Raw genomic sequence first — 12,258 nt, 5'->3', positions numbered from 1 at the left:
AATCAGCCACTTTGTTTAGGAGTCAAAATATGTACTTGGGATCTGAACTTCAGGCTTTTGGTTTTGGCCTGACCATTTTGGAATCAGGGACTGGTGTTTTCCAAAGAGCACTGCAGTGTTTCCCTTTTAGTGAAGGAAACAGCCTCTTCCACTACAAGCAGAGCTCCATGGAGACAACAGGAGCTAGTGGATGTCATGTCCCTCTGCAGTGAATGCCTGCAGCTCCATCCAGATGGAAGCCTACTTCCTATGGTAGCTCCATGAATGTCCTTGTAGCACTTCTGAAACCTGCATAGTTCCCTTTACTGGATGGGTGAAAGTGTACCTGCACCACTCATTGGCCTTCCTTGCCACTGCATGGAGAGGGTGGGACTGGCATGCCTTTAACTTGGGCACCACAGACAGAGTTTCTCCTTCTTCTTTGGTGGGGAAGCTGGCTGGGGTGAATGGCCTGAGCATGGTCCGGGTGTAAGGCACTACTTTCTTTCTGATTCGGGTGGTGGATATGTGTGGTGGGCTAATGAGAACACCTCTGTCCTAGAGGAGGACTGAACTTTCCAGGGACGGGGGCAGGGGATAGCACAGTCTGACATTGTGACTCTGTTGCATGGCATCTTGACACACCTGCTCTCTCCCCACTAGATCTGCAATGGTTTGGTGCAGACGACTGGCTGGCCATCCGTGGTGACGTGCGTTGGGAACTGGTTCGGAAAGGGGAAGTGAGTCTGTTTCTTCATCTCTTAAGCTTTTTGTTGTGGCTTCTCTCAAGTGTTTGTTGCTTAATCCCATCCCCTGAGGAAGTGCCTGATTCACACCCTGCCAGTGGCAGGAAACGACACCCAGCACAGAAACCTGTGCACTAACTTTGGTTTATGGTCATGGTGGCGCTGTCGAGGCCTGGCCTGAAACTCACACAAGGTCCTACAATACAGCTTTTTTGTGTGGCAGGGGAGACCCTAAAATGCTGGGAAGCCTCAGCGAGGATGGTAGCACCATTAAAGAGGCAGCTACCCTGAGCCATTTGCCAATGTAAGCTCTGTGCACACTGCATATCTCCCTGTGTTCCTTCCACTCCGCATAGCTGCCTGTCAGTGCTTTGGGGCAGAGATTCCTGAGGTGTTCCAGCACTCAGGGCCTGTCTTGGTAAGTCATCGGTGCTGAGAAGAATGTTTGTTTACCCACCTTGTTTTATATGTCAGCAACTAGTGATCATATGTGTTGCACCTGCTGGGCCCTCTGCCATGATCAGATGGGGTGATGAGCACACACTTCGCAAACTGGTCACGCAAGAGCCCATCTCTGCCATTGCTCCCCATGGAGCCAGCCCCCCACTTGTCCTCACTGGCCATAACTTTGGATTTGGAGAATTTTCTTCCTTCCCTGTTTCTGTGGCTGTAAATCGGCATATTCCCCCCCCTCCCCCCTGCTTGTGTTCACTGCTGCCAGGAGCCCCTCTGCTGCAGTCCTCATCCAGGCCTTCATTTCCTCTCCCTTAACTGCTGCAGCTCCCTTCCTTAGCATGCCCGTTTCCAGCCTCTGCAGAATGCAACATCCCCTTCTGCGCATACGGAGCAGGAGCCCATCCTTAAACGCTTACTCATTCGTGTGGGAGCCAGTTCTGTGGTATCCCTCCTTGTTTTTAAAACTCCATGGACTCAAAGCAGCCCAGCTCTCCTCTGATCATGGACCTCTTACGTTGCTTCTCAGTCACACCATTGTTCATGCTTCTCCTTGGCTGATACTGCCACCTGTAGCAGCCTTCCTGGATCTTTGCCCCTCTCTGATTTTTACAGCTGAAAGTCCGTAGCTGTGACCGTCTCTTCTGGCTTGTGCATGTCCCCTAGTTTGGGCTTTTCCTGGATTACTGCTTTAACTGTATCTCTGTTGCTAAGCTCTGATGTGTTTGGGCCCTCGTGGTATATAGGAATGGTGCTCCCCAGAGTGAAATTGCTGGTTACGAACCATTGGCCCATTATTGTCCATTTCAAGTAATAGTGGGAGCTGCACACAGTCTCACGCTGCCCTTACCTTGGAAAAACATGAGCAAGGCTCAGGCCCCAAATTTGTGGGCCCTTCCTCCTAGGGAGGAGGATATACAGCAATGGCGTTCTCATGTTCCCTCTTGGGTTAGGTTGGCCCAGTCTTTGGTGCAGGGTACTTCTTCCTGGACTCTGCCATGTTCATGCCCACTGGTCAAATCCCCTTTGCTTCCCCCCCCAAATTGGCATTGCTGATTGGAACAGGAGAGAATGTGCCCTGGTCCCTGCACGCCCATTTGCCCACATCAGCTGAGCTGGGAATCCCGTTGAGCCTTTCTTAGCTGCTGCGGTATAGGGCCGGGGTGTGGAGGAAATGGCAGGACATTGAGGGCCTGCAGGGAAGCGTCTCATATCCACTAGAGTCTATCCCAATAAATGGTCATAACTAGCAAGCACTGCAGAAATGCTGTACTAATGGTTTCTCTCTTATCCTTCATCAGGAGAGGGCTGATCATGGGCATCTGGAATTCCCATACCTCGGTAGGAAACATTCTGGGGTCCCTGATCGCTGGAGTGTGGGTTTCGTCAACCTGGGGCCTGTCTTTCATCGTGCCTGGGATCATCATTGCAGTCATGGGAATCGTCTGCTTCTTGTTCCTCGTTGAATGTGAGTGTGAGCTGGGCCTAGAGGCTTCATCACAAGCTCCTGCTGGAAGACTAGCTGTGCGGTAGCGTTCTGCTGGCCTGGGGGTGGGGAAGGTGGATACAGAACGTGGCAGAGAGGGAGGCAGCTTCCCAGTAGCCTCTGCAGGGAGAACAGTACCAGGTGCAGCATTGCTGACCCCATGCCCGCCCTCCATAGTGACGAGGCGAGAACTGGCTGTATTCAATATTTAGGGCTGGCATCTAAAGCCCTCCAGTTCTAGGACACTGGCGTAGCTGGTGAATGGCACTGAAACCTCCCTTCAGTTTTGGCTTGACCTCTGGCAGGGCACTGTCCCCTTTGTGCTGGTGTCTGAGAACCCTCCAGCGAGCAGGTTCCCTGGCAGGAGCATTGGTGGAAATGGCAGATGGAACCAGTTGGTGCTGGAGCATATCCATGGGCTTTGGATTCAGGCTATCAGAGTACTCTTCCCCAAAGCTGCTAGTCTCATGGGTGTGTTTGAGATCAGTGTTAATCCGAGCTAGCTGGCAGAGCTCTAACTGTGAAGAGCAGACTCTTGATGGACCAAAAACTGATTATTCTACAATATCTTGTTGAGCTGATGAATTCTGAGTGAGGATAACCTGGGCACAGGCAATCTATGGAAAGAGCCAAGACTTGTTACTGAGCTAAAGACCCTGGTTCCAAAGTCCTTATCTGATGGCTGTACAGCGGCCTGTGTGGAAACAGTAGGTGGTGTCAGAGCAGTTCTCGTGCACAGAAGTCAGTGTTATCTCTTAACTTTAGAGCTTGAAAGGCTTGTCTACCTTTTGGGGGTCCATATGGGACTGTCCTCTGTAGTACAGGGCTGCGTGGCCATGTGTAGACTCTCTGGGGAAACACTAGAAAATGATGGGCCGATAATAAGAATGAAAACCGTGGAAAGGGGTTTGGCTTTCCAGGGAACATGAGGTCCTAGAAGAGCCATGTCCGAGGGGAGTGACTGCAAAATCTCTTATCCCTCGTAGCATGTGCACCTCGGGTCCTGGCAGTCTCTCTCCCGGGTGGCACACGCTGGTGAGCTGCTGAGCGTCTTTCCAACTGGCCCGCAGAGCAGTAAATCGGCAGCATGGGAGCTAGCCATAGGGAAAGCTGCACTAAGCTGGGGCCCACTTCCAAGCTTAGCATGTCGCAGCTGCTGTGTGGGGCTTTTGCAGCCATGTGAATCCAGGAAGCTGTCTGCTGTAGGGCTGAACTCTTACAATGGAAGGAGGGCAAAGGAGCCTCTTGACATCCAGGGAAGTGAAGCAGGGACAGCAGTGAGGAGAGGGCAGTTCTTGGGAGCTCATATGCCCCGTTGCAGCCACAAAGATCTCTGCTGGAGGCATGGTACCTTACAGTGTGGACCACTTTCAAAGCTCTTTGGGGTACAATGGGGGTCACCTGAGGGAAAAGCCTCCCAGTCAGATTCCATGAGAATCCTCACGCAGTGCGCTGCTGTGATTGCTACCCACTGATGTATGGGGACCCCAAAGCTAAAGGGAACGTTGGGCCAGGCCCTGACTTACAAAGGGATTGAGGCACCTAAAGATGCAGAGAGGTGCCTAGTGGGATGTACAAAAGTGTCCAAGTTAGGCACCTGTGGAACTCAGGGGATGTTGTGAAGGCCAAAAGTATCACTGGGTTCAAAGAAGAATTAACTAAATTCATGGAGGATAGGTCCATCAATAGCTGTTTGCCAAGAGGGGCAGGGAGGCAACCCCATGCTCTAGATGTCTCTAGCATGTGACTGCCATAAGCGGGGACTGTATGACGGGGATGGGTCACTCGATAAATTGCCCTGTTCTGTTTACTCCCTCTGAAGCACCTGGCGTTAGCCACTGTTGGAAGACAGGACACTGGGCTAGATGGACCTTTCGTCTGACCCAGTCTGGCCATTCTTATGTTCTTAGGTTCCTCTCTGCATCTTTAGGTGCCTAGATACCTTGTCAATCTGACCCTTTGTGTCTCTTGCCCCACGGGGCTCAGACAGCTCCCAGCACCTTTAAACTTCAGACTAGGAGCTCTTTGAATGGAAACAACAAATAGCTATTGCCATCTAGTGGCACGTGATGATACAACTGCTTCCCTATCCCGGCCACACTATTGCTCTGCATGGCTGACCTGAACTGTGTCCGCTAAGTTTTTACCGCCAGTGCTCTGGTCTCTGAGCTCCCCTAGAGGGGTATAGATCTGCTGCCCACCAGGCTTGCTCCCCATAAAAGCCAAGGCCCTCTCCCACCCATCTGTGCAGCTGGAAAATGGAGGGGAAATGAGCCCCTTGGGAACACTTAAGGTCTTCCAGTTCACTTCACTTTAGGAAATAGTCACTGGTCTCTAAAGTCGTCACCTTTACTGTGAGCTGCAGCCGAGCCTTGGCTTTGCCGTCACTGCTGAATCTTGGACCTGCTTTTCAGATTGCCATAACTGGGGCCTTTTATTCTTCAGGTCTTGTAGCATGAAATGTTGGGGCACACTGCACAAGGGTTTGCACTCTCCTTTTCCTAGTTGGGGGACTCCTGAGTTACTGCACAGGAAAGCTCTTGTCCTGTGGTGTGGCCTGCACACATGCTACAGACTAGGGACTGCTGGATTAGCTTCCCACACTGTCTGTTGTATGTGTGCTGAGGTAACGGGAGGATGCAATGGGGTTGTTGTGTGTGGCAGTCACGTGGAATCTCTCTCTTTCTCTCCTTCAGATCCTGAAGACGTTGATTGTAACCCACCTCTACACCATGTAAGTTAACTTCCTTTCCAAGCTCTCTGAGGAATCCGGGTTAGGTGGTGTTTCCTCTTCCCCTCTCAGCAAGGGCAGTGCCATTTCCAGGGAACACAGTTCCAAACCCCAGCTTCCAGAAGGTTTCCCATTTCCTTGGTGTGGGGCTAGCAATTCACTCTGCTGTGGTACAGCAAAAGCTCTGATGTGCAGCCATGGGAATGGCACAAGTTAACCAGAGATGCAGAATTGCTCAAGGAGGGTGTTCCTGATGCTTTGGCTGTTGAAATCTGGCTTGTGTGCTGTTGTGTAGCTCGCTGGTTGGAATCTATAAATAACCTGTAACAACATATTTCCCCAGGACACCTGTGTGGAGATGCATTGTAAAGTTCTTGGCATGTCCCCTGTTCAGATGCCTCGACGGAGGCACATTGATCCCATGACACAAGTGGGGCTCTGAGCTTTCCTACTTTAATTAGCCATGTGGCCTCCCTCGCTAAGAGCACTTTGCAGGACTAGAGACACATCACTTAGCGAGGGTGCCAAGCTGCTCTGCGTGTGTGGCACTGACCGGGCAGCTCTTCGGCAGAACCTAAGAAGGGCTGCTGACAGCTGCTTGACATTATTATTATTATTATTATTATTATTTTTTATGAACTTTTTTCTAAAATGAAACTTCATGGAAAAGTTTTTGTTTGTTTAAATCCACCTTCTCCCTCTACCCAGCCTCATGCAGCCTTGATAGAAACTGAATCTTTCCGTTTCCTCCCTTTTCTCTTCCTCCCTCCCCTCCCCCGGAACAAATAGAAAAGCTGGGGTGGGGGGAGGGAAGAAGAGGAAAAATGGAGTTTGTACTGTTGGCAAATTTTCCTCTTGAAACTCGGACGCAGCCTGATATGTGTCCAACACTCAGGCAGTGGGATTAGCGGCACCGGCCGCAGGCAGGTGTAACTGTCAATGCACAACTCATTCCTGACCTGAATACCCCCACGTTTGCAGTACCAAGGTGTACTGAATAAACCAGTGCACCTTGGTACATTGTTTTAGCCATGGCCTGCTACACTCCTGCTCTATTAGGGCTAGTCTACCCAGAGAAATGTACTGGTATAATGACACTGCTTTATTCAGTACAACTTCCTGTGTGGACATTCTTATTGCACTGTGACAATAGAATTATACCAGTATAGTTCTGCTGGTAAACGTCCCCATGTAGACAAGCCCTTAGTCCTGTCAATCTCTTAAACCCAGAGCCAGGTTACATAAGAATGGCCGTACTGGGTCAGACCAAAGGTCCATCCAGCCCAGTATCCTGTCTGCTGACAGTGGCCAATGCCAGGTGCCCCAGAGGGAATGAACCTAACAGGTAATGATCAAGTGATCTCTCTCCTGCCATTCATCTCCACCCTCTGACAAACAGAGACTAGGGACACCATTCCTTACCCATCCTGGCTAATAGCCATTAACGGACTCCACGCTGCCTTAAATTCATGGAGGTTGAGTCCTTGGCACAGCCTTAGCTTGGCATTGGGACCTTGCCCTGCCTGGGGCAGTGTTGGCAGGGGCTGCCCATGTGAGCTGGCTGGAGTCAGGCAGGGCTACCACCCTCCTTTCTGGGAAAACTGAAAATCACTGTTCCGTCTTCTGGGGACCTTGGGCTGCCTGAGCAGCGAGGACTCTGCCTCCACGACCCTGAGCAGAGAACTTCGGGGGATGGGCTCTGCTGACATCACCCCACGAGAACTGATGATGGGGTGGCAGCAGTGAGAGCCCCTGTTCTGGTGGTGATGGCAGGGCCCCCCCACCCCCACCCCGCCCAGCAGTGGCTTTCACTGTTAACAAATCCATTGAGATGAATGGCAAAGCTCATTTGTCAGCTATTGTTTCAGGCTGTCTGCAAACTCAGGCAGGTGTCACTGCCTTGGTTCAGCTTGGAAACATGACCCAAGTGTCTGCAGCCATAAGGGCTAGAAGCAGTTTTTGGTGTGTGTTTGTGTTTTTTTTGTTTCTTTTTAAATGACAACTGAGGTTTGTGATCCCAGGAGTGAGGGCCCTACACGGGGGCCTATAATGCCTGTCCCTGAAACAGCAGGCTTGTTACGCAGTTGTGTGGCTATGCAATACTTCATCCCATTATACTGATGGGCCTGAGCATGAGAATAAGTTGTACCTGCAACCAAGGGGGGGGCTGGGCTCGACAGGTGTGCCAGGCCAGGGTATGGACACACTCTGCTCCAGCTGCCCGAGTGTAAACTGCTGAGCTAATCTGGTTTCAGACGGAATCGGAAGAATCGGAGGAGAAAGACCCTGAAGTGACGCTCTCCACTGATGATGGGAGCTGTAGCCGAGAGAACACTGATTCTTCAGAGTATCCCAAAGAACCAGCCGAGCAGCCAGAAGCCATCAGCTTCTTAGGAGCCCTCCGGATACCTGTGAGTAGAAGAACCAGGCAGCTAGTGGGTCCAGAGTATTCTGAGCAGGGGGCTAATGTCCTGTGGGATTTGGGATGCCACGTACTGTACACCGGCACCGACTTAGGTGAAGTCCAAGGTGTGTAGCTGAATATGAGAATGGCCATATTGGGGGAGGGATAGCTCATTGGTATGAGCATTGGCCTGCTAAACCCAGGGTTGTGAGTTCAATCCTTGAGGGGGCCACTTAGGGATCTGGGGCAAAAATCAGTACTTGGTCCTGCTAGTGAAGGCAGGGGGCTGGACTCAATGACCTTTCAGGGTCCCTTCCAGTTCTGTGAGATAGATTTAATATATGGAGATATACCTAGCCCAGTATCCTGACTTCCCACAGTGGCAAGTGTCAGTGGGGAAATGAACAGAACAGGGCAATTTTATCTAGTGATCCATCCCCTGTCATTCAGTCCCAGCTTTTAGCAGTCAGAGGTTTAGATCACCCAGAGCATGGTTAATGACCATTGATGGACCTGTCCTCCATGAACTTATCTACTTCCTTTTTGAACCCCATTATAGTTTTGGCCTTCACAACATCCCCTGGCAACAAGTTCCACAGGGTGACTGTGCGTTGTGTGAAGAAATACTTCCTGTTTTTGTTTTAAACCTGCTGCCTATTAATTTCATTGGGTGACCCCTGGTTCTAGTGTTTATGTGAAGGGGTAAATAACACTTTTTCTCCACACCAGTCAAGAATTTGTAGACCTGTTTCATATCCCCCCTTAGTCGTCTCTCTTCCGAGCTGAACAGTCCCAGTCTTCTTAATCTCTCCCCATATGGAAGCTGTTCCATACCCCCAGTTGTTTTTGTTGCCCTTCTCTGTACCTTTTCCAATTCTAATGTATCCTTTTTGAGACGGGGTGACCAGAACTGCACTCAGTATTCAAGGTATGGACATAGTGTAGATTTATATAGTGGCATTATGATATTTTCTGTTTTATTATCTATCCCTGTCCTAATGGTTCCTAACACTAGCTTTTTTTGACTGCCGCTGCACATTGAGCAGATGTTTTCAGAGAACTATCCACGACTCCAAGATCTCTTTCTTGAGTGGTAATAGCTAATTTAGACCCATCATTTTGTATGGATAGTTGGGATTATGTCTTCCATTGTGTGTTACTCTGCATTTATCAACGTAGAATTTCATCTGCCATTTTTTTTTTTTGCCTAGTCACCCAGTTTTGTGAGCTCCCTTTGTAGCTCTTCCCAGTCTGATTTGGACTTAACTATCTTGAGTAATTTTGTATCATCTGCAAACTTTGCCACCTCACTATTTACCCCATTTCCCAGATCATTTATGAATATGTTGAACAGCACAGGTCCCAGTACAGATCCTTGTGGGGGCCTGCTATTGCCTTTCTTCACTGTGAAAACTGACCATTTATTCCTACCCTTTCTTTCCTGTCTTTCTAACAATTACTGATCCATGAGAGGGACCTTCCCTCTTATCCCATGACAGCTTACTTTGCTTATGAGCCTTTGGTGAGGGACCTTGTCGAAGGCTTTCTGAATGTCCAAGTACACTATATCCCCTGGATCACTCTTGTCCATGTGTGCGTTTGACCCCCTCAAAGAATTTTAATAGATTGGTGAGGCATGAATTCACTTTACAAAAGCCATGTTGACTCTTTCCCAACAAAGCGTGTTCATCTGTGTCTCTGATCATTCTGTTCTTTAGTGTAGTTTAAACCAATTTGCCTGGTAGTGAAGTTAGGCTTACTGGCCTGTAATTGCCAGGGTCACCTCTAGAGCCTTTTTTAAAAATTGGTGTCACATTAGCTATCTTCTAGTCATCTGGTACAGAGGCTGATTTAAGCAATAGGTTACATATCACAGTTAGTAGTTCTGCAGTTTCATATACGAGTTCCTTTAGAACTCTGGGATGAATACCATCTGGTCCTGGTGACTTATTACTGTTTAATTTAACAATTTGTTCCAAAACCTCCTCCCCTGACCCTTCGGTCAGAGACAGCTCCTCAGATTTGTCACCTTAAAGGAATGGCTCAGGTCTGGGAATCTCCCTCATCATCTGCAGTGAAGACCAGTGCAAAGAATTCATTTAGCAACTCTCCAACAAACATGCTGTGTTAAGGCCTTTAGCATCTCGATCGTCCAGTGACCCCCACTGACTTTTGGCAGGCTTCCTGCTTCTAATGTTGTTAGTTGTGGGGTGTTTTTTTTCTGTTCGTTTTTGTGTCTTGCTAGTTGTTCTTCAGGTTCTTTTGTGGCCCGCCTACTTGTACGTTTATACTTGACTTGCCTTGTCATTGTACAGCCACCCAAGTAACTAAATTGCTTTTGCACGTCCATGCTACTCTCCTTGTGTCGGCAGTGTGCACTCTCACCAGGAGTATTTGCACCGATTTAACTGTTAGTGTGGGGCATTGTGGGATGGCATCTGAAAGGCTGCACCGGTCAATGTAAACAACACAGTGTCTATACTGGCACTGCATCAACCTAACTACATTGACCTCAGCACTCCGCCTCTCCCCAAGGTGGAGTTCTTAAATCGGTGTAGTGGACGAGTTACACTGGTGGGAGCTACATTTTAGTGTAGACGCTTAGAGTTCGATCAATGTAAGATGCCTTACATAGAACTCTGTAGTGTAGACCAGGCCTGAGCTTATGCTCCTTTCTATTTTCCCGAGTAGGGTTTGACTTCCAATTTTTAAAGGGTGTCTTTTGGCCTCCAACCACCTCTTACTATTTTGTTTAATTTGGGGTATGCATTTAATTTGTGCCTCTATTATGGTGGTTATAAAAGTTTCCATGCAGCTTGCAGATAGTTCACTCTTGTCACTGTTCCTTTTAATTTCTGTTTAATTAGCTTCCTCGTTTTTCTGAAGTTCCCCATTTTGAAGTTAAGTGCTACTGCAGTGGGATGTCTGTTCAAACATGTGGTCCTCTGAACCTGTCGGCTTTGGCCCAGCTCTCAGTTTAAAAAAAATCCTCTACAAACTTTTTAACGTTACATGCCAGCAATCTGGTTCCCATTTCGTTTAGATGGAGCTCATTCTTCCTGTATAGGCTCCTCCTTTCCTACAAGCTTCCCCAGTTCCTAATAAATCTAAGTCCCTCCTCCAAACACCATCATCTCATCCATACTCTGAGACCCTGCAGTTCTGCCTGTCTAACTGGCCCTGTGTGAAGAACTATGGAGGTCCTGAACTTTAATCTCTTATCTAGTTTGGTTTCCAGGACGTCTGTCCTACCTTTCCCTATGTTACTGGTACCCACATGTACCACAACCACCGTCTCCTTCCCAGCCCTGTACATACATCTGTCTAGATGTCTCGAGAGGTCTGCAACCTTCACACCCAGCAGGCAATTCACCATGCGGTTCTCCTGGTCCTCACAAACCCAGCTAGCAATATTTCTAATGATCGAGTCCCCCAGTACTATTACCTGGCTCTTCCAGGTAATTGGTGTCCCCTCCCCTGGAGGGGTATCCTGTGCGAAAGGATACCATGACATCATCTGGAAGGATTGAGGAGATGCTTACTAGCAAAAGGCAAGGACTAGCTTTGTCTTTCAGCCAATGACCAGAGCAGACACAGGCAAAACACTGGCCTGTCAGACTCTGACAAGACGGGAGCCCCTGCCTCCTAGCGGGGGAGGAGTTAACCTTGGGGACCCAGTGACTGACCGGATTACAGAGCAGGATGCCCAGCACCCTCTGCACAATGGGCCTGAGTCTCTGGTCCTTAAGAGCAGCCCTGGCTGTCCACGGCCCCAGTGGGAGGGGCTAGCCACGAGGGTGTGCACCACTCCCTCCCATCCCCTCAAACCAGGGTTCTCCTAGCTGCCTGGTGGGCTCTGCCACCGCTTGCTACCAGGCCTCCCCAGAGGGGCCTTGGTGCCTTCCCCGACCCATCTGTGTTCCATGTGGCCTCCATTACTGCAGTAACTGAGCGCCTCACAATCTCCAGTGTATCTTCTCAACCCCCTGTGAGGCAGGGTAGTGCCACTGTCCCCATTGTACAGAGGGGAAAGGGAGGCATGGAGACACCGCTAGGGTTGCCAGCTTCAGTTGGATGTATTCCTGGAGGTTTCATCACATGACATTAATCATTAATTCATGATTAATCTCTGATCCCTGGAGACTCCAGGACAATCCTGGAGGGTTGGCAACCAGAGACACAGCCCAGCAGCAGAGAAAAATCAATTATCGTTGTGCTTATTTTAAAAAAATGTATTTCAATTCAATACATTTATATTTTTTAAAATAAACCTATTGAAAATTAAATTTTGAAATTGGCGTCTTATACTAAGGCCTAAAAATGGTACAATCTGTTAAAATTTCAATTTCAATAAAATTCAAGCAGGCCATGTTCATTGCTGAACTTCTAAAGGAAGTCAAAGCACTGACTTGGGGGTCCCTGGTGAAGCACCTGGAAGCAGAGTTTGTTGACGTGCTAA

General features: G+C 49.0%; 1 protein-coding gene across 2 annotated transcripts in view; it reads left to right on the top strand.

Moving 5' to 3' along the window:
• Positions 1-12,258, top strand: part of SLC37A2 (solute carrier family 37 member 2) — a 59,303-nt gene that overhangs the window by 31,996 nt on the left and 15,049 nt on the right. For both annotated transcript variants that reach the window (XM_034754735.1, XM_034754734.1), the window contains exons 6-9: positions 643-719; positions 2,480-2,646; positions 5,361-5,398; positions 7,651-7,806. In XM_034754735.1, the coding sequence (XP_034610626.1) occupies positions 643-719; positions 2,480-2,646; positions 5,361-5,398; positions 7,651-7,806 (438 nt within the window). The remainder of the gene's footprint in view (positions 1-642; positions 720-2,479; positions 2,647-5,360; positions 5,399-7,650; positions 7,807-12,258) is intronic.

Source organism: Trachemys scripta, chromosome 21, assembly GCF_013100865.1.
Source record: "Trachemys scripta elegans isolate TJP31775 chromosome 21, CAS_Tse_1.0, whole genome shotgun sequence".
Lineage (NCBI taxonomy): Eukaryota > Metazoa > Chordata > Testudines > Emydidae > Trachemys > Trachemys scripta.
This window is presented reverse-complemented; position numbering and strand designations above follow the sequence as displayed.